Genomic DNA, 22,989 nt, shown 5'->3' with positions numbered 1-22,989 from the left:
TTTAACTTTTAGTAGAGATGAGGTCTTGCTGTGTTGCCCAGGCTGCTCTTGAACTCCTAGACTCAAGTGATCCTACCACCTTGGCCTCTCAAACTGTTGGGATTACAGGCATGAGCTACCATGCCCAGCCATAAACAATTTTTTAAAAATTACTATTTTACAGTATCTATGTCTCTTTTATCAGTATAGATAATAATTATGTGTATAATTATATATAAAATTAGGTTATTATTTATATATAAATATGTTTTTTTCCAATTCAACATTACTTAGGATGTGTATTTGTTTTTTTTTCCCCATAAAAGTCATGGAATTATTGGTAAGAACTAATAGGAAACTATACTGATTAAAAAAGAAAGAAATGCAGAAATCAGTTTCTATTACTTTCCACTGTTACAGATTAGGAAACAGTTTTTTTCTTTTGTTTTGTTTTGGAGATAGAGTCTTCCTCTGTCGCCCAAGCTGGAGTGCAGTGGTGGGATCTCAGCTTACTGCAACCTCCGCCTCTCAAGCAATTTTCCTGCCTCAGCCTCCTGAGTAGCTGGGACTACAGATGTGTGCGACCCTGCCTAGCTAATTTTTTGTATTTTTAGTAGAGACAGGGTTTCACCACATTGGCCAGGCTGGTCCTGAACTCCTGACCTCAAGTGATCCGCCCACCTCAGCCTCCCAGCATGCTGGGATTACAGGCATGAGCCACCATGCCCAGCCTAGGAAAAAGGTGTGGATAAGAGATGATTGGGCTAACACATTTTTCAAAGCTCATATACCTGATCAATAGCAGAATTAGGATCAAAACTAAATTTCCTGATTCCAACCCAGTGTTCTATGCCATTACAGTGCTACATTTTCTTGCTCAGGTTTGCAGATAATCTGAATGTGGTTTACATTGGAATTTGCCCTGGCAGTGATACCTCAAGCTACGTAATAATGGAATAACTATGTGATTTCTAAAGCAATGTCATGCAATCTTATAGGATTACTTATAAGAGGTGACGTGACATATGTGGCATGTTCTTACACTTATGTAAAACATGCTTTGCAACATTGGTCAGTGACTCTGCTATTGGGGATTCAGTAAGTTCACTTCCCTACCATGCATCATCTACTGTGTAGAGAATCTTATGCCAGATGCCAATAGAGAACTCTACTGGTTAGCATATGAATAATGTAATAAATTAAGCTCTAAGATACAGAAGGCTCATGTCCCACTAGACTCACCAGGCCATTGTACCCTAAAAATTGGTTCTCTAAGTCTTGAAAAAGTTCCAAGAAGAACACGAAGCTTTCTTACCTTTATACTTTAAACATTGACATTAGCACTGACCCCCTACATATGAGACCTATCATTCATGGACAAGGGTGAGTAGAAATTAGGGTAGTAGGACTGATATGGTTTGAGTCTGTGTCCCTGCCCAAATCTCATGTTGAATTATAATCCCCAATGTTGGAGGCAGGTCCTGGTGGGAAGTGATTGGATCAGGGAGGTGTTTCTCATGAATGGTTTAGCACCATCCCCTTTGTGCTGTTCTTGTGATAATGAGTAAGTTTTGTGAGATTTGGTTGTTTAAAAGTGTGTGGCACCTCCCCCCTCACTCTCTCTCTTGCTCCTGTTCCGGCCATGTAAGTTTCCTGAGGCCTCCCTAGAAGCCCAGCAGATGTGAGCATCATGTTTGCTGTACAGCCTGTGGAACCATGAGCCAATTAAACTTCTTTTCTTTACAAATTACCCAGTCTCTGGTATTTCTTTATAGCAATGTGAGAATGGACTAATACCAAGATTAACAGAAAGCAAACCATGAGCTAAACATAAATAACACTACTTCAAGGTGTAAATTGGAAATTCACATATACAAATCTGTTGAGTAGAGCCAAAATTTGAAAATCTATTTGAGTTAAAGCCAAAATATAAATATTAGAGTCCAAATGTAAATTATTTGCAAGTATGATTTGATGTTAACTGCTAAGGTAGTCATTCTGACACTCACCAAATATTTCTGCCTTCTGGATATATAACTCAATTGCTTTTCCTGGGCTCTTTGTGATTGAGTAGGTCTATGTGACTAGTTCTGGTCCTTGGTGTTGAGTCATTTCCAGTTTGGAGCATTTAATTGTGGGAGTAAGAACATTCAGAATTATCTTTCTGTCTGGGATGGTAACTGGCAACTTTAGAAGTTGGTCAACCAGAGAATCCCTGAGGGCCTATAATGAACAGAGCCCCCTGCTATGGATAAAACTACATTACAAACATGTAGTGTTAACAAGAAGTAAGTCCTTGTTGTTTAAAGCCACCAACATTTTTAGAGTGGTTACCATAGCAAAACTTGGCTTATCCTGACAGATATATTCACTTTTGTTCTCGATTGAATTGTCTTAGGGATGAGTATTGGTAGGAGTCCGGGAACTTTGAAAGAGTGGCAGGAAAAATAAAGTTCAGAAAGGGAGAGAGTTATAATGGGGCCATACTAAGACAAATACAAACTGAATGCAATTATAGCCGACTTACTGGATTTTATTATTGTTGTTACTACTACTATCATGATTATTACTAGCAGTTCTTAAAACAACCCGGCTTGTAATCCTCGCACTTTGGGAGGCTGAGGATTACTTGAAGTCAGGTGTTTGAGACTAGCTTGGGAAACAGTGAGACCCCATCTCTACAAAAAAAATACAAAAATTAGTTAAGTGTGGTGGTACACATCTGTAGTCCCAGCTACTCAAGAGGCTGAAGCAGGAGGATCACTTCAGCCCAGGAGGTCAAGGCTGCAGTGAGCTATGATCACACCACTGCACTCCAGCCTGGGCAACAAATAAAAAAACAAAAACAACCTGAAGATGACTGCCATTACATCAAATGACTCATCTTCGGTGTTGGACAGAGATAAAAAGGGAGGCGAGATCATTCTAACTTTTGGACCTCTCAGGATAATGCAATAGCTATTCCTATCCTACATGGTATGAATTTTGTTCCCTGAGTATTTATATTTTCTCTCTCCCAAATGGACTATATGATTCTTCTAATTAAGGATATTTTCTATTCCATTTATGTATTTTTGGAACAGTCCTAAAGCTCATTAAAATCAAGCTGAAGATCAGCTTCACTTGCTACCAGGGAATTGGCATCAGATGCCACTGTTGACCATTTCTTGGGCTGACTCACAATAGATGGATTGATTCTCACATTTTCATTTCCTGGAGCTTCAGGAATGTTGAATGAGATGGGGGTGGGGCAGGGCAGAGAGAAGCGCATTTGCAATCAACACTGTCTTTGAGACTTCAGTCTTTCTCATTGGTAACCAACTCAGTGAAGCAAACCAAATGAGGGACATTTTTCAAATCTGACTTCTCATAGCAGTTGTTTCTTTCTTTTTTATTTGACATGTGCCCTGTTGGATTTATTCTCTTGTTCATTGTTCTTGGCCCTTGGTGCTTTTTTTTTTTTTCCATCTTCCCATTTTCCATTCTTAATTAGAAATGATCTACAGGGCCCCAGAAGTCAAGTAGCACATTTAAAAGCTCATGTGTAGAATAAAACTGTGTTGAGAGAAGAGTTGGCATTTATCAGAATTATTTGAATTGTCAGTGACCAAACCACCCTGTAGTTTCCCACATCTGGCTGTGCACCTGGGTTCCACTGTCCACCTTGATTATGGCCTTAGAGCTTCTTTGCTACCTGAAAACCTAGCAAAGAAGCTCCAACGCTATAATTTGCTAGGTTTAACAGGCCCTACCTGTTAAACGACCCTGGCCCTCGATTCTGGATTTGAGTTTTGCCTACCAGATCATGCATCAGACCTGTCTTCCACTCTTGCATTATCAAGAACTGGAACTCAAGCAGCATGCTCCTTGTTTTTGCCAAGTATAACATCATTCTGGAGAACTTCCTACTCTTCAGCACTGCAACAGGGGAGGTCCTCATCTACCAGTCTGCTTGCACTAAAGATGGGAAGTTTTTCTCTCTCTGTTTCTGTACACTAAGGAGACTGCACTTGCTGTACATGCTATGTAATTGTACTTGCATTATCTACAATGTGTCAGATACTAGCATCGGTACTGGGGATATAGCAGTGAAGAAAGCAGACAAGAATCCCTACCCTCATGGAACTTATCCTGTGGCAATTACCAGTTTGGGTACTAGTATGATTTGACACGAATTTTATAAAACTATACTGGTTCTTCATCCAGCTAATGATCTACACGTACATGTAAGTTCAAAAGTTTTTGCAATCTACAGATGAGTCTGAGTCATGTTCAAAATTAAATTTTTATCAGGATAGGACAAAAAGATGGTTGACCTATACGGGTATGTTTAGAGCCCCCCCTGCTGAGCACAAGTATAGATCCAAGAAAATAGAAAATAACCAAGTATTACATTTGATTTCTCATAGCCACATAGAGAATGTGATTTTGTTTGCTGTTACATTACTTGGCTCCTATAACAAGACCTGAGTTGGAATGAACCTGCCCCATTCAGCCATTATCTGGAAAGGCTAACCAATGCCATCTTAGACTAATTTTTCAACATAGCAATGGCAAACAACCTCCTGAACTTAGTCTTGCAATGTATCTCTCTAGAGCTAACCTTAGCATTAGATGGTAACTAGTACACAATGAATGGGAGGGTGGGTGTGTATGCTGGTACTCTAAGCTCCCCTCCCATTTGGCTTCAACTTTAAAAGCTTGTCTCTTGAGGGCACACTGAGGCAGTTGGGAGGAGAGAGCCAGGTTCTCCTTAACTCTTGAGTCTGCTGCATAAATTTGATGAGTCCTAAGTGGGGCTTGGGGAGAGGACATGGGGAAGCTACATTTACCCACAACTGCGACTGAGCCATATTCCTGCTGTCAGGGCCTCAGATCTAGGTTGAACATACCTACTACTTGGGCACAGGGAACCAAGCAATAGGTATACTCTATATGAATTACTATCCCAAGACTGTAACAGGAATTCCTGCACCTCTTCACTGGGTCCCCTGGAGTCCTGTCCTATTTGTGATAAAGCAAACCGGGACTTTCTCTGTCCTTGTACTAGTTACCATGGTGGGTCTCCATGCAGGCATTGTTGGAAACCATGCTTCCTGCTGCTGCTGAAACTTTATCAAACTAGACTGGAGGGACCGTACAGTCTGCTGGGAATCAGGAGGAAGTAGCCAAAGGGAATTAATATTTTTAAACCTCTTAGGGACAAAACAAATACCTGTCACACTATTCAGAATCTGCAATGCCCCTTTAAGCTTCCCTTGATTTATAAACAGTGTATGAATAGTATGAATTCTTGGCTCCCAGATTCATATAGAACTTGGACCAAACCTTGATTTGTTTTCAAGAATCTCGCCATGTGAACTTGAAGGATGTTTAACCACACCATAGGTGAGGTCATCATCACTTTGAATGGAATCTAGGTTCTTCAAACCTAGGCTGATGTCATATCAGAAAGGCTTCTCTTGACTGCTGGTAAAGGATGGGGGAATAGTTTGAGGTTCCCACTTGACTTCTGGGATACATTTCTGGGCACCCTCTTCGCTTCAGTGGAGGCATGAAGACTGGGACAGAGGCTATCTTATCTGAGAATTCCTACTTGCTCCTAGATAAAACTGCTTCTCCCCAATGCTGCTGCTTCTTCTTCTTTATTTTTTTTTTTAACAGAGTCTTGCTCTGTCGCCCAGGCTGGAGTGGCACAATCTCGGCTCACTGCAACCTCTGCCTCCTGGTTTCAAGCGATTCTCCTGCCTCAGCCTCCTGAGTAGCTGGGACTACAGGTGTGTGCCACCACATCTGGCTAATTTTTTGTATTTTTAGTAGAGACGGGGTTTCACTGTGTTAGCCAGCATGGTCTCGATCTCCTGACCTCATGATCCTCCTGCCTTGGCCTCCCTAAGTGCTGGGATTACAGGTGTGAGCCACCATGCCCAGCCAATCTTCATGCTTTTTGTGGGGAGTAATAAAGAGAGATTTATAAAATCTTCTGTATGTTTCTTGCAAAACCCTTACCTCTCCATTCCCTCCGACACTCACAGACTCATTACTACTATCTGCCTTGAGATCATCTGGATGAATTTCCTAGTGCTCTGTAGCCCTGATTGTGTCAGTCATTGGATCTTAGTTTCTCCCTGCACTCCTTCCTCATCTCCTGCACTCCCTACATTCCTTTGCAGCTTTATTTTTCACCATAACATGTATCATCATCTAGCATTTTATATACCTTACTTATTTGTCTGTATTTCCACCAGAATATAAACTCCATGAGGGCAGGAATTCTTGTCTGTGGTTGTTGTTGTTTTCTTTTTCCTGTCTAGAATAGTGCCTGACACATAGTAGGTAACTAATAAATAGCTGTTGGATGAATAAATGAATGATGTGATGGATACCCAGTACTTCTTGAGAGTCACTAATTATTAGCAATACACATTCTCTTGTTTTGGAGACGTAACTCCTTCATTGGCCCCTGGGGGAGGTATTAGCCATTTCTATAGTCTCTGATAGTGGAGGGACTCTCCAGAATCCCAATCATTATACTATTTTGGACATAACCCTTTATAGCCCTTCTCATGTCAAACATTTACCAAAGATGTGACTAGTGGTGCTACTGTATCTAACCCTCCACATCCTTACTCCTCCTACCCCTGCTCCCATATGCACTATCATTATTATTATTATTATTATTATTATTTTTGAGACACAGTCTCGCTCCATTACCCAGGCTGGAGTGCAGTGGTGTGATCTTGGCTCACCACAACCTCTGCCTCCTGGGCTTAAGTGATCCTCCCACCTCAGCCTCCCAAGTAGCTGGGACTACAGGTGCACGCCACCATGCTGGGTAATTTTTGTATCTTTTTTGGTAGAGATAGGGTCTCGCTATATTGGCCATGCTGGTCTCGAACTCCTGGGCTCAAGTGATCTGCCCGCCTCAGCCTCCCAAAGTGCTAGGATTATAGGCACGTGCCACCCACCTGGCTCCATATGTATTTTTATAAGACTTTTAATCGAGAAAAAACAAGTTATCCAGATTTTTTACTATTATAGCCAAATCTGAGGTCTGAGGCATGTTGGGAAACTGGCATGTGGTGATGATCTAAGCAATCACCTTTGAATGACCATCACACTCACTGGGCTCATTATTTTCTCACTTTAATTTCTGAATCATTCACTCCTCAGAAGCCAGAAATGCTGGGTTGATGGCTTCATGGCCTCTCCTGGAAGGCTGTGAATGTGTGTAGCCCTACAAGCAACATATTGCTGTGCCATTAAGCTGAAATGTCATCACTTTTATTCTACAACACCAACCAATCAATCAAGCACTGCAAGGACCCTGTCCCCCTCCCACCCCCCCACCTCTTTAATGACCTATTCCATCTCCAAGCCTGCCTATGTGGCTTTGCAGGGTAGACAGAGAGTACTGTGTTGGCCTGGCTTTAAGGGTTATACCTGTGGCTCTCCTACAAGTTTGTTGGTTGAATAGTCCCAGAAATACCAAAACATAAAGCAGTAGGTCAGCATCCTTAACAGCAAACGAGAACACAGGAAAGTCTGAGAAGTACAAAGCCTCCTATTTTCATTGCTAACTTCCAGCTGGCCTTGGAGAAGCTCAATTGTGTCAATCAATTTTATCAACCACTTGCTTTTCTCAAGGCCAAGATCCCAGGCAAGTCCTCGTGAATCTGTGAGACACCAGAGCAACACTCAGAGTGCTATCCTTACAGGTCACTCTCAGAGTGACAGTGCCATACCAATAAAATCTAAACTCTCTTTCTACATCAATTATTTTTTATCCCCACCCACAACCTGGTACTTCCCTTTACTCAGATGCATGCCATAACAACCACCCAGCAGAACTCAACACAGCCAAATCTAAAACCTCCACATTATGTTAGGTATAAAGCTGATTAGAAGGTCACCATTAATAGGTAACAGAATCACTGGACATCCTTACAGATAGAATAACTTTCCTTATTCCACCATCCCAGAAACTCAAAAGCAGACACATAGAAACTCCCTCTCCCATCACTGCTATTTCTGAACTCTCTAAATTCTAACTACGGCTACCATTATCCATGTCCACATCCACCCATGGTAGGCCTGGCTGTACTATCATGCCACTGGCACCTTTGATGGTCATTAGTAAGCCTGGATATAAGCAACTGTGCTGAGAAAACTCTCTTCAGGGCCAGGACAGGTTTGCAGAACCAGTAAAAACAGATTTCAAAGGACAGATCTGAGAACCAGCTGCATATCTGCCCTGAACCCCTGGCTTGTGATTCTATTCACGAAGCCCAATCTAAAAAAGAGTGGTCAGAGGCTGAGCCCCTCTAAGCTGCTGAGAGTGTGAAAGGTGCTACACCTTCAGGTAGCTCCACATAAATGGGAGGAAGATGTGTGGTCACCTAACAATCTTATCTTTAACTCTGACTGCACTTTTGGTTTTCTAAACTTGTCTTCCTTTCTGGATTATAAGTTTGAAATATATTTAAGAGACTCATCCTCATAAAAACTGGCCTTTGACACATTTCCTGTGCATATGTATTTGTGTACCTATACGCACATACATACACATTGTTGGACTAGGATCTGAATCTTTCTTATGGGTTCTCTAATACTGATTCAGCTCATTGAATCTTGCATTCCACTCTCTCCCACAACTCAACCTGTTTTCTCCTATGTTCAGTCCTTGTGTTGCAGTGAACATTAATTTTTTAAAGGATAGTCATTTTCACAGCACACTTTGGAGTCTAAAGCTCAGCAAAACCACATTCACACTGGATCTTTCATCAATATGAAACTTCTAGTCGTCCAAGCTTTATGACCCACATATATCAGTTTCCATGGTCCACACATGGAATGTCTACAGCAGATATTAGATCCTATACTGCTCCCTGTTTACCATGCTTTTGGGCTGCCGATACATACCTATCTCTGTGTGTACTCAGAATCGCAGACTAGTTCTCCTTCCTCATCCCACTTTTCTCTTCCCCAGGTGTATTTTATTTCCTAATGGTGCTTATTTTATGTTGGAGCTGAAAAAACTCATCAACTAGCTTTCTTTGAGCATAGAGTACAGAGAATGAAAATGGGGAGCAGCTTGCGTGGGACTGTAACCCACATAGAGAAGACATCTGGATGTTTATGATTCCATGTGATTTAGGGAGTGGTTCTATAACATGCCATGTTCTTTGAGGATAGGATTATTTCAAACTCATTTTTGTAGCCTGTTCAGTGGCTCTTAGAGTGTCTGATACATAGTAAATGTTTACTGAATAAATGAATGGTCCCAATGGCAGTAGAGAAGGAAGAAGATGTAAGAATATCAATGTATTGGGTGACAGATGAGAGCAGATTTAGAAATTAAGCTTCTAAAGCCTTGGGCTGCTGGATAGTCAAAGACAGTATAGAAGCAGAAGGAAGATAGCTCCTTGTGACCCACAGGGTCCCTACCATGAGAGTCAATGGGAGACCTCACTGTCTCACCAAGAGGAGACAGTGCAGACATGGAGAAAATGACTAGAAGGACAAGAACTGGAAAAAAGGATTTTATGCTTCATTTCCATTTTTTGTGGAGAGGTAGGTATATTTAAATACTCAAGAATGTGATTCACCAGTCATCAGATATAACAAAATCTACTCTCGTTTTGCTGGGTACTTTCGTGAAACAGAAAACTTTCAATTATCTCTACTAATGGAATGAAAGCAATGGTACATATAATCAAAATGTCTTTTCTATTTGCGTTTGGAAAGGATTATGTGTGTTTTCCCCCAGCAGGTTTGCTTTCATAATGGTAAGTTCTAGCTTAGGCTAATAACAAAATGAGTTAGCATTTTCTCCGTAAAATACCCAGTGGAGAAGAATAAAAATGTGTTTATGGCAGAAGAAACTGATGCAGGGCCTAGGACGTGCCATAGTTAATCACTTATATGAATAATCTACTTGCAGCAAGTGGGATTCTGAACAGGGCAAAAGACCAAGAGCAGCTGTATGTCCTGGATTTTAATGATCCCAGAATAGATGTCTCAGGAGAAAGCTATAGCTAGTGTTATGAAAAATGTTAATGGAGAAAGAAAAATGGAATAGGAGTAAGAGATCTGGGATTCTCAGACTTGATAGCTCAAGGGAGGCCATATAACCTCTTTTTGTCTCAATTTTCTTATTTATAAAATGTAATAATTCATTTGCACTGCCCACCTAGTAGGTTAACTGGTCAAAAGAAAGTAGTGGTCAAAAGGGCTTATAAAAGTATTACGTTATGAAAATGTAAAGCATTGATAGACAAATAATGAAATACTGTTGGCACCTCCTTTCAGGACACATCCCTTGTTTAATTCCTCCATGCTTGGGGTCTTTGGCTGTGGCTTCTGAAACTTACCCCTGTTCAAAAAAATAGTCCAATTTTTAAACGATTCTGCTGTTTAAGGATAACTACTTTGATAACATCCATGCATCCTAATGAATGGATGCCTCATTTCTCAGGCAATAGCTTCATTTTAACAGGAACCTCCTAGCTATAACAGCTTAATTTAGTGGTTCTCAGACTGTGGTCCCTGGACCACCAGCATTACCTGGGAATTTGTTAGAAATGCAAAGTTTTGTATCCATCCAAATCTTATTGAACCACAAACTCCGGGGGTGCAGCCCTGCAGTCTGTGCTTTAACAATCCTTCCAGGCAATTCTGATGTACACTCAAGTTTGAGAACTACTTCTTTAGTGCCCCACAAAAAGGGAATGCTAGGAATTGGGCATTGGTACATGCCATGAGAAGCTTTTTTTTTCTTTTTCTTTTTCTGTAAGGAGTAGGAAGCAGCTTGTGGGACTTTTCAAATTACACAATATGCTGGCTATTCAGAGCTAGGCCCACAGCGACATGTTAAATCATGTCAAATGCACTGTCACACTTAAAGAGATATATTTATCACCAATTCATTTGTATATTTGTATGTGTATAGTATATATATGTATGTGTATATGTACATATGTATATATATAATGATGACTCAGTACATCATTTTCTCAGGAAGGTCTTACGTATGTATCTGTATTATATAAATTATATGTATATATGCCTGTGCATATGTACATATGTATGTATATACATACATTTATTTGTCACTAAATAAAGAAAATGATGTACTGAGTACATCATTTTCTCAGGAAGGTCTTTTTCCTGACTACCCTATTTAAAAATGCATCTCTACCTTTGGCACTCCCTACCTTCCTTTCTTATTTTTCTTTGATTCTTCTAATATGCTGTGTTATTTATTTTGTTTATTGTCTGTTTCTCCCAGCTAGAATGTATGCTCCATGAGGGCAGCCTGTTTTGTTCACTGCTGTGTCCCTAGCTCCAAGAACTGTGCCTGGCACCTAGTAGGCACTCAGTATATATTTGTTGAATTAATGAGTGAATAAGCAACTGCTGAATCTGGGAGATGAGAAAGTACTGCGGTCAGACCAAAACACTGAAACACCTGTAAGCACCCTTATTAGTCAGTGTTGGTACAGCATGGGAGCCTTGCCTCTCTCTGTTTCTGCTCTGGGCTCCGAGATAACTCTGAAAACAAGCTTTGGTAAGTGCCACCCTGAGGGATTTAGTTCACTATACTCTTTAATTATCATTTCAAAATACTCTCTGGTTTTTTCTAAAAATGGCAATAGTGTCCTGATGGATCAACATGATTATATGGCTGGCTGGGGCTTGGGGGCAGTCTATTATGGATATGCAGCAGACCAGAGTGTGACATATTAGGGTAGGGAAAACAGTTTAAGAATGAAAATCAGGAGTTCTGAGTTCTAGTCTTTATTCTGGCCCTAACTTGCTACATGGTCTTGGGCAAATTGCTTGGGCAACTAGCATTTCTGGGTCTCAGTTTCATCAGTTGATCTCAATGATCTCCAAGGTCCTTTTCAGTTGTATTTATTTATCCACTCATGTGTTACTTGACTAATATCTGTCTCCTCTACTGGTAAGCTCTGTGAGAACAGGGACTGTTTACTCACCCACTTCATAATGCCCAGCACTTGGAGGCACTCGAAAAATATTTGCTAAGTAAACAAATCCCTATGAAAACCAAATGGTGATTTCCACCTCATCAGCCTGTGCTCTACACAACCAAGGCAAGGGTACATGGATGTGTGCTGCAAAGACCCTGGCCGTCAGGGATCTCCAATCACACTAGGAAGAGCAGGACACTGGTCTGCACCCCGAGGGCATACAGAACTGCATAGTTCCTTGATGTGAACACCTGTGGGAGGTGTGCAAGGAAGACCCCAGGCTGGGCACCTGGGCCATCAGCCCAGTGACCTGGAAAAGCATGGATTTGGGGATGAGAGATCTGAATTTGAATCACAGATCTGCTAGGTTCTGGCTGTGAGTTTAAGTTATCTACTTCTCTTCATTTGGAAAACAAAGTACTACCTGCCTCTCAGGATGGCTGTGAAAATTAAAGGACATCAAGTGTCTTCCTGGTACTTGGCATCAGAAAAGCGCCCAGTGAATGGAAACCTCCTTGACTGGTTCTGCCTCCCCTTCCTTTTATGAAGCCTTTAAGCCATGAGGTTCTTAACAATGCCTCATTTCCCAAAGAGTTGGCCCAAGTTTGTTACTAGCTCATGGGAGTGCCTTAGCTCAGTGGTCCCCAACCTTTCTGGCACCAGGGACTGGTTTCATGGAAGGCAATTTTTCTATGAATGGGAGGGGCGAGCAGGTGGGTAGGGGATGGTTTTGGGATGAAACTGTTCCATCTCACATTATCAGGCATTAATTAGTTAGTCTGCAGCCCAGGGGTTGGGGACCCCTGCCCTAGCTAGTCTTGGCTGGAGGGGCATAAAGATTAGGATTAAAAGTGTTTCTCAAAATATCTACCTTCAGAGATATATATATTTCCCTTTTGCTTCCAGTTTGCCTAATGAGATTTTGAGATTTGTAAATTGCTATAGCTTGATATAAAAAGGTTTAATTTTGTAAATAAAATTTTACCATTGATTATCACTTGAACGTGCTGAGGACTACCACTGAAAAAAGAAAGTTTGAAGTTTGCCTTTCTCTCTTTTTGGCTGCTTTTCTCTCCCTTCTACCCTGCTCCCTCATTCCCTCCTGGGGGAGTCAATTATACTCCTGTTCCTGCCCTGCCCCCTCCTCTGCCTTCCCCCCACCACACTCCTGTTCTACCTATGATTATCTTTATTCTGAAAAACAAATTCTGTTGCTAGGCAACCAGAAGACAAAATTGCTGTGGTTGATATGATTCTCATTAGTGCTGCAATTGCAGTGGTGCCGCCATCATGCCGGACACACGCTCATTGCATCGGTCCCCAGCTTGACAGATCTTTCTGGAAAGTGGGATGGGAAGGGTTCTTGGCAGAGAATTAAGGGCCTCAGCACTCAACAGAAAGTATTTATAAATCACTGTATATCAACAGCCTGCTTTAGAATCATTTTATTAGAACACATTCAAGAAAGTGACATACGGAAAAAAGACAGCAGCAATTCTCAGTCATGCAAATGCCCGTGTTAAAGTTCTCCATTGGATTTAAATTCAAGTACAAAGACAGTCCTTTCCTGAGCCAGGTGCAATTCCAGAGAATGACACTTTGCATTGAGAGCACGATTCCTTCGAAAAGTTCAGAACACTGAACAAGTCACATCCTCACAATAAGATTGTGAGATACATAGAAGTGTAAACTTTTTTAAGGATCCCTTTACCCTGCCCTCCCCCATAACCCAGCCAGGGAAATACGCCCAACTTCAGGACCTCTCAGAAATCAGGTTTAATCTATTGAAAATAAAGCAGTGGGCCTTTAAAAAAAGTTAGAAAATGAGTGTATATATGAAATGGAATCATCATCTCTGCCTCTTGCCTTGGTGTGGGGTTTCCATGAAACTGTGTTCGGGGTTGGGGCTCTCTCTTGAGTGTGTTGGAAACTGGAGGACTTTTAAAACTTTTTTATTATGAAAAATTGCAAACATATACAGAAGTGGGGAGAATGGTATAATGAATGTCCACGTACCATCATCTAGTTTCAACAATTATCAACATGTGGCCAGTTTTTCATTTATATCTTCTCACTCTTCCCACCCACCCTCAACAGGATAACCTGAAGCAAATAGGGGCTGGTAGGGTGGTCTTTGAACCAGAGACCTCGGGAGGGAGTGAGGTTATGGAGGAGCTAGAAAAACCTGAAAAAATCTGAGTAGGCTGAAGCAAATAGAAAAATTGTTGAGGAAGTGGTTGTTGCCAGTGTTTGGGAAAGGCTAAAGTTAACCCTCATCTTCTCTACCACACATCATCCCTTCTTCTTCTTCCCTCTTTCTCATGATGTAGGGATACAAGCTAGATTAGAATGATGGGTTTTTCCAGATTAGGGGCCACTGATAATAGAAATGTTCAGCCTGGAGAAAAACTTCAGAGATAAGTGTGTCCCTCTAATTAACCTCTTCACTCATGTTGCAGACCTCTAGGGCAGCAGGGGCCTGGGCGTACCTGCTGTTCTGAGTGGGATCTGGGGGAAGTACATTGGGCCATTGGGCCTCTCACAGGTCCCTACTGCTCCACCATTTTAGACTTTGGAGAGAAGCTCAGCAACCTCGAATTGCACCCAGTAGAGAAGAAGGGAGCCCCGAGGGTGAGCCCATGGCCCAGGCGGGGAGATTTTGCTTGGAACATGTTGCCCTCTGAGCAAAGGCTGCACCCCACACCAGCCCTGCCAGAGAAGTCTCAAGAGAGGTGGGTGATTGGAGTCCTGGTGGGAGGTCCCAACGGTGCCACGGCTAACCCGGTGAGCTGCAGGGACAAGTCCCAGGATGCGCGCTAAACGTAAGTGGAGAAAGGATCTCCAGGTCCCAGGTGCCACCGAGGAACAAGGTTGCCATCCTGTTAAGAAAAGGGCCGGGCTCTGTGATTTGCATATAACTTTGCAAAAATCTGCATGAGATCCCGTAGCCCTTATAGAAAACAGAGTTAAATCATCAGTGCAACCTACTGTATTTCTAGTAACCCAGTGCAGAGTGCAACCTGAAAAATACACAATCATTTTGTAGAAGAGGATATAGAGGAGACAGTGTGTGTAAGACTTTCCTTGGTCTGACGGTTCAGAAGAAGCCCACCAAGTCCACAATCCAGAGGAGGATCACTGATGAACCACTTTTACTAACTTGGTTGGAACTCAAATCCATACGCTTTCATCCCATTAGACGCCTGTAGACCAGTCCTGCAGTGGCTTCCCAACGTTCCAGACCCATAAGCAGGAGTAGTCAGGAATAATAGAAATGGGGATGCATTAAATGTGAGGTCCTAGTGACAGTGATCATTAGTGTTTATTTCATATCCTTTATTTGTTTTCTTGTTTAAGCTCTTTTAGGGTCCCTGTGCCCTACCAGCAAATCTTGCTATATAACATTTAATTGGGAGAAAGAAACTGAGAAAAGTTTACCCATTTATATAGTACATCGTTGACAGTAATGGACTTAAAATTCATGATTTAAGTGTTTCCAGGGACCATGACAGGTGACAATCTGTAATTTTTCCAAGGCATGCAGCTGGTTTGGGTAGACTGCAAGGCTGGCTGAGGGAGTGAATTCCTGAGTGAGAGAGTGAACGAGTGGGGAGCCAAGCTGGAGACCCAGCTTCCATATCCAGCATGGCTTCCACCATCTCTACTGGGCCATCTGAAGCAATGAAATCACTGTTTCCTTAAGAAAAACGACCTCTCAAGGAAGGTCAACTTGTAATGCTCTTGGAAGAGTGATATATTCTAAAGAGCAATGGCTCTTGGCCAAAAGAAAGGTTCAGGATCAATTCCAGAGTATAATCTCACAGTCTCACATTGACTGTGGCTCAGCTCCATGATGTGAAAGGTTCTATCACACTTGCCGCATGGAAATGAGAAAAACAGTCTGAAACTCTCTTAGTAAGAACTCCAGCTGGGCAAAAACTGTTCATTTAGTGAGAGAAAATACTTCAGCATCAAGCTGAAGTGGCAGTTACCCTGAGCTTCCAGGAATATAAGGTATACTTAGGATTCAGAGAGGAGATGAGATTCTGAAGAAAGCCAGGAGCTATACACATGCATTTGTGAAGTAACTCACAGCAAAAGGACTGGTGAACCCACTGAGCCCAACTTTACAGGGCAAAAGTGGCTTAAGAATTTTAAATCATGGCAGGGCATGGTGGCTCATGCCTGTAATCCTAGAACTTTGGGAGGCTGAGGAGGGCGGATCACGAGATCAGGCGTTCGAGACTAACCTGGCCAACACAGTGAAACCCCGTCTCTACTAAAAATACAAAAAGTTAGCTGGGCGTGGTGGCAGGCGCCTGTAATCCCAGCTGCTCGGGAGGCTGAGGCAGGAGAATCACTTGAACCTGGGAGGCGGAGGTTGCAGTGAGCCGAGATTGCACCACTGCACTCCAGCCTGGGTGACAGAGTGAGACTCCGTCTCATGTACTCTAGAACTAAAATATAATTAAAAAGAAAAAAAAAAAAAAACAAGAAAGAAAGAAACAAAAAAAAGAATTTTAAATCACATTTTTTCTGTGTGTAATGTCGTTGGCATGGAAGGTGGCATCAGCTGTCCTGATTAGCTAGACACCCCCCCACACACCATAATTCACTGTCATTACCAGGTTTTTTTTTTTTTTATAGATGTGCTACAAGGCCTACAGAATTTATTTTAGTGGCAGGATTCAATAGTCTTATAAATGCTGAGTTTGGCATTCTGCTCTTTATACGGTTGTTAAAATTCTGAAGAGGATAGCAGTTTAAAAATATTTTTATTGTTCTTACTAATAGCTAACATTTATTGAGTGCCTACCACATGTCTGACAAGGTGCTGAGTGTTTCACATGCATCATTTCACATGATCTGCACCACAACCTCATGGAGTGGGTAATACCATTGCCCTCATTTTGCAGACTGAGGCCTGGAGAAGTCCTGCCCAGGATCATACAGCTGGCAAGTGGAGGGGGTGAGATCTGAACCAAGGTTTGTGTGACTTCAAAGCGGTTCTTAATCACTGTACATGTTGCCTCTTCTAAAGGAGAATCCATCTTCTAAATAATATTTGTACATTTGTATGTTTGTGGATTCTAAAAATCTTGGAAAGCATTCCTCACATAAGAATCTATCCTGTCCCTGAGGACCTAACCTGAAGTGGTTTGGGTCACTTCATTATATACATCCATTGGGGGTTAAAGAAAATTTCTTATCCCCTTTTAAACCTTAAGCTATGATGATCTCTGTATATCCACAAATCTTTCTCATGATGGTTTGATGTGTGAGAAATAGGAAATAGGTGATAAACTCATATGGGTGATACTGAACACTTGCTCCCTTAAGCCCTGAGAAAATACATACACAGTTATCCAGGAAGCCATTATTTTATATAGCCCACTTGGTACCTTAAAAGAGTGGTTAAACTAAACATCAATGCATAGCTCTTAACTTTAAAAATGATAGTCATTCATGACATTATTGAGATGATTTTTCAAAAATCTGGCCTAGGGCAAGGACTAGTGGAAAAAGTTTAAGTGGAAGTGTGAAAAAGAGACCATTAAATTTTTTTTTGAAATGCCAGTAATTTCTCTTGAGAAAACAGCTCTCAGCTTAGAGTTCACATACATTTCATATCCAATAACTCTATACTTTGGCTTTCTGATTCCGTAGGCCAGTGTAGAGCCTGAGATCAACTTTTTGAAATATTTGCCTGGTAATTCTAAGGGTCACTTGCCTTGGAATGCTTAGCATAGAGGTCTTTTCTTTATGCCAATCACTCCAACATCAGAAAAGCTGAGTTTTGCAGGATATCAAGCACATTTTCACATTTTCCAGCACGCATTGTCCAGAAGCACTTGTCTTTGGCATTTTCCATCAGGGGCAAGAATCAGTGAGACCCACTTTATAGGACAGTGGCTTTTATTAACCAAACCTTCTCAGCATTCTTTTTTATGAGGGGAGGGTATGCTAAAATTTCCCCTATCTCCCCCTATTCATGTATAGACTCCTTCACATAAATGTTGTTTATTTAATATACTGTAGGCCCCATTCTAATGTTAGACTTTTGGAATAAGAGCTGAGCTATAGTGAGACGTTTTGCATTCATTGGACATCCAGTGATAGAAAAATAGCCACAAAAGGAGAACATGTTTATTATATTATACCTTTTCTCGTTCCACTAAGAATTTGAGGCAGTTATTTTGCAATAGATTTTCAAGTGCATCTTCAGTCGACTGCATGTTTCCAGTGTTTTTTGTCTGATGGATTAGAAAACCATGGAGGCAGGGATGTGCTTGAATTGCTATTCGTATGGCTAAGACAGAATAAACAGCCTCCTCTAAATTCCTGACTCATGCCATGCTCTGCTTGGCACAGAAGACAGTGAGTGATTAACAGACAATACATGGAACACAGGATTTTCTTGGTTTTTAAATTCAAGTGTGTTTTATTCAGCTGATGAGAAGAGGGAACTGATAGAATTTATATTATTTGGGCCAAAATGTTGCTTTGTGTGTTTTTGCCTGAATCATCCAATTGTTTTCTTTAGTGGACTTGGCCAATGGAAGGCAGTGTGCATAATGGATATCAGAAACACCTGGGTTCAAATCTCATCTCTGCCACTTTCTGGTTGTGTGCCCCTGGGTAAATTATTCGACTTCTTGGAGTGACGTTTTCCTCATCTGCAAAATGAGGATAATGATACTTACCTTGAAGAATTGTTGTGGGAATGAGAGGAGAGAGTACATGTAAAATGCCAGGCTCATATTAGGAGTTCAGTAAGAAAGGCAGTGGTTACTGTTAGTTGCTTAACCTCTGGATGGCTTGCTTGCAGGCAGCCTTTGTGTTTTTCTCTGCCTGCCCAATTACAGCAGTGACTTCTTAGGGAAAGGCCTGTATCTCTTCCATTAGATCGGGTGGGGAATTCTGTCCTTGGCAGGGACTTTTAGGGAAAAGCCTGTATCTCTTCCATTAGATGGGGTGGGGGATTCTGTCCTTGGCAGGGACTTTATGTATTCTGTGTTCCTTCATTACCTACAGAGAAACTCTGTGAATACTATATTAACTGGTTTTAAAAAGGCTTTTTCCACCTCAGGTTTCAAACCAGAGCCCAGACTGGAAATATCACTTGATGCAGCCATCAGAATTAAAAACTGAGATATACAGTAACAAAAATATTAAATACTGCATAGAGAGAAGACATAAATTAATACCATGAAACACACTTTCAGGTCAGCTCTTTTCAAGGACTGATTTTTGCGACCTTCTTATTTGTTTTATCATGCATCCTACTCTGCCTGAAGGGTCTCCTTTTGAATCTAGATGTTTGTGTTTGCTGCTCATGTTGACCCCAGGGCTCTTCTTCCCAAATTCTATAAGGAGGTTACTGATAAAGACAGGCTGGCTGAGCGGTCAGCGATGAGCAGGAAGGCCTCGTAGGTGGTGCGGAGGTATGCCCACCTGTTATGCTGCCTCCTGAGTGACAGGCTGGCCACACCCACCCCAGTGCAAAGACATCAGCCACAGCCAGCAACATTCAATCTATGTTTTTCCTCTTGCCATTTTTCCCTCTGCTCAGGGAACCCTCTGAGAGAACTCTGAACCTAGGCAGTGTGGGAGAGACATCCTGGAAAATACTTGTTTCATGTCATTTTTTGTTTGTTTCCAATTTAGAAAGGTTAGAAATAGTTTCTTTACCAGAAAACCTTCCCTCTGTCCTTAGACTGTGGGAGAGGAGGGAAGAGAGGGTAATGGGTTCGGGGGAGCTGTCTTGACCCAACTCCTGTTTAAAAGCTTGCTGCTTACACAGTGGCAAACGCTTTCCCTAGTGGGCGCTCTCTGTGCCCTCCTGACCTGGGTCCCCGTGTCCCCATGCTGAGTCACTCTGGGGACCCCTCCCTCTGGAATCACAGAAAGTAAACACCAAACTGGAAACACGTCTGCTTCTCTCTCCCACTGCATATCTCTTCATGAAAATGCCTCATGAATTTGAAGCTATATTTCAAGCTTTTCCTCACCTTTTCCACGGGTCTCTAAACTGCGGGGTTTTGGGGAAAACCTTCAAGAACTTCTTATCCCCTTCCTGCTCCCAGCCCCCTACCCCCTGAATTTTCTTTCTCTTTCTTTTCACAGTCCAAGGCTCCTGACCTTCACAACCAAACAAAGTTGCCAGTTCTTCAGCTCACAACCTCTGCCAGTCCTGCAAGTCAGCCTGAATTCACTGTCTGACTGCCTTCTTGAATCCCAAGGTCCTGAGAGCGGATTACCCTGTTCTCTGCTAGGCACCTGCTCGTCCCTCACCCTTGGTTCATGCAGAGGGTGGACCCCAGCAACTATCTGATAATCTTGTTCCTTTCTGGTCTTTAAAAAATAATATCTATTAGGTTTTTGTTAAATTTATTATGTCATGTTGTAAGACATAATACAAAAACTAAAAAAGACACCACCCAGAAATACCCATTATTTACATTCTGGTGTATTTTCTTCATATATACATATATGCATACATACATGCACATACATCTGTATGTACATGTGCATAAACACACATACAAACACACATGTGCACATACATATTCCCCCTTCATGTTTTTTTTTAATTGTTTAATTGTTTTTATTTTTTATTTTTCCAAGACAGAGACTTGGTCTGTTTCCCAGGCTGGAGTGCAGTGGTGTGATCTCAGCTCACTGCAACCTCTGCCTCTGTGGTTCAAGCAATTCTACTGCCTCAGCCTCCTGAGTAGCTGGGATTACAGGCGTGTGCCACCACGCCTGGCTAATTTTTTTGTATTTTCAGTAGCGGCAGGGTTTCACCACGTTGGCCAGGCTGGTCTCAAACTCCTGACCTCATGATCCACCCGCCTCAGCTTCCCAAAGTGTTGGGATTATAGGCGTAAGCCACCACACCTGGCCACCCCCTTCATGTTTAAAAGCAAAATTAGTCTTTCATATTGAGAGAGAATAGGAAGTGGGGGCAAAAATAACTCCAGGCTACAGCTCAGGTAAGCCCTGTATTGCGCCAGCGACAGTCATGAGCTTATGGAGGACCCGACTTACTAGTTTATGTCACTGGCCTAATGGCCAGGGAAAATATCCAAGTTCTTGCCCCTCAAACCACATAGATGAATACTTCTTACAGAGTATATGGGAAACACACTGAGGAACACACACACAAATTCATAAATATACACAAACCAGAGATATATACATAAAACATATCATTCAAATTACTGTTTGTGCTCTTTCTGTGAAAAGCTACTTCTACCTCAGTGTGCTGCAGGTAACACACAGTAGCAATCATAAGCCTGTGTTCATGGATCTTGTGATTCAGTGGTTGAGATTAAAAACTAACCCATGAGAAACAATAGCAAACCAGAAGGAGATACAGTCTCACAAAATGCTGAGGGATGGGATTCCAGTAATCACTCTAATGATGAAGATGTGTTCCAGGAATACTTTCCTGAGGTCAGAAATGTACCTCTCAGGACAGAGAAATAATTTTGGAGACACAGTGATGCAGTATAGTTTGGTAGATGAAGGCAATTTTGAGATCATTATCTGTTACTGAAGCTGATCACACATGTACTGGAAAACACACGTTGGAGGAGAGGTTTGCAGACTGCCTGGGACCCAGGGGAGGAGCAGGGGCAGAGGGAAGGGGCCTGCTCACTGGAGGCTCTAGGTCCTAGAAAGTGCTATGTGGTTTGGGAGCCATGCTCTTCTTCTAGAAGCTCCCAGGGACAGACCTTGCCTATTATACAGAATATGCAGCAGGCTGAGGAATGTGCTATCATGAGAGTCCTCCAGTGGAAGTCACTTGAGCAAGAGGATAGAGAGTGAAGGAGGGCCACGATGTCTACAGACAAAGCTGTGGATGGAATCTGAGAAAAGAGTAGATCAAGGATGTGGTATATGATGAGTTTAGTTTCAGTTCTGTCGAGTAGAATGCAAGAGGTCATCCAAATGCAGTTATGTCACAGACAGTTGGAAATACGGTTCTGGATCCCAGGGTGAAAGGCAAGCGCTAGGAACAGACAGTGTTCAACTCATTGTTAAGAGTACAGCTTTATGCTAAGCAACATGGCAAATACAAAGTAAATTCAGGGCAACGTATGCCCTGAATGTTAAAGAATAATGTTTGACTAGGGGAAGGGGAGAGGAGAGGGGCAATATTAGTGTAGGTGGCTCTGTGGGGATGAGGGGAAGGGCATGGATTAATGTGGAGAGCAGTGGGCATTTCCAGATATGAAAACCAGCCTGTTTTGTTTCCCTGCCGTGTTTCCACCCTAGAGCAGCACTTAGCACCTAGTAGGTACTCAGAAAAAAAATGTGGGGAATAAATGGGTAAGTGAATATGAAATTGGCATTAGCAGTACAGTCACTTCAGAGACACACTCTTGTGTTTCGAATTTTGATCATAGATATCAGAAGTGAAGCAACAAAAACTATTGTTGAAGAATGGAGAGTTTTAAAGAAAGAAGATTCAGGAGTAGAAGTTCGAGAGCAGTTCTCATTGGGAGCATGAGGTAACAAGCATTAGATGGCAGAGGAAAAGGAGGTGTTTGACAATATGAGAAGGAGAAGAGGTGCTGAGTTGATACACTGATGGCAGCTACGAAGAAGGAGATCCAGAACTTGCAGATGGACTAACAATAGACTGTTTTGGAGGCTAGAGAATGAAAGAATAAAAGGACAATGACGCATCAAGGTGAGGATAAACGTAATTCTATAATCATCATGCTGAAACAAACAAAAAAAACCCTCAGCATTTTTTGTGTGCTACTCAATAAAGTCTAAATTCCTTTGAATGGTGTTCAGCATCTGCCATGATGTGACTCAGCCAATCATTCCAGTTTTATTTCCCAAACCTTAATTCACAAACCCTGAACTTGAACCAGGCATACTGACTCTCCATGCCCCAAACTTACCCTATATTCTCCTTTCTCCCTTACCCCTCGCTCTTGCTGTTTGATCCATTTGGAATGATCTTCCTCCTTGCTCCCAACATGAATCTTGCCTGGAT

At 41.9% G+C, this 22,989-nt stretch overlaps 1 protein-coding gene across 29 annotated transcripts in view; it reads right to left on the bottom strand.

Moving 5' to 3' along the window:
* Nucleotides 1-22,989, bottom strand: part of KALRN (kalirin RhoGEF kinase) — a 690,517-nt gene that overhangs the window by 194,817 nt on the left and 472,711 nt on the right. For 10 of the 29 annotated variants that reach the window (XM_016941796.4, XM_016941798.4, XM_016941800.4 and 7 more), the window contains one exon: nucleotides 13,402-14,851. The exons of the other annotated variants lie outside the window; for them this stretch is intronic. In XM_016941796.4, the coding sequence (XP_016797285.1) occupies nucleotides 14,789-14,851 (63 nt within the window). In that variant the 3' untranslated portion in view covers nucleotides 13,402-14,788. Of the gene's footprint in view, nucleotides 1-13,401; nucleotides 14,852-22,989 lie in introns of those variants that run through there. 29 annotated transcript variants of the gene reach the window in all.

The sequence above is a fragment of the Pan troglodytes genome, chromosome 2 (assembly GCF_028858775.2).
Source record: "Pan troglodytes isolate AG18354 chromosome 2, NHGRI_mPanTro3-v2.0_pri, whole genome shotgun sequence".
Taxonomy (NCBI): domain Eukaryota; kingdom Metazoa; phylum Chordata; class Mammalia; order Primates; family Hominidae; genus Pan; species Pan troglodytes.
Note: the sequence above shows the minus strand (reverse complement) of the source record. Positions and strands in the feature narration are given on the sequence as shown.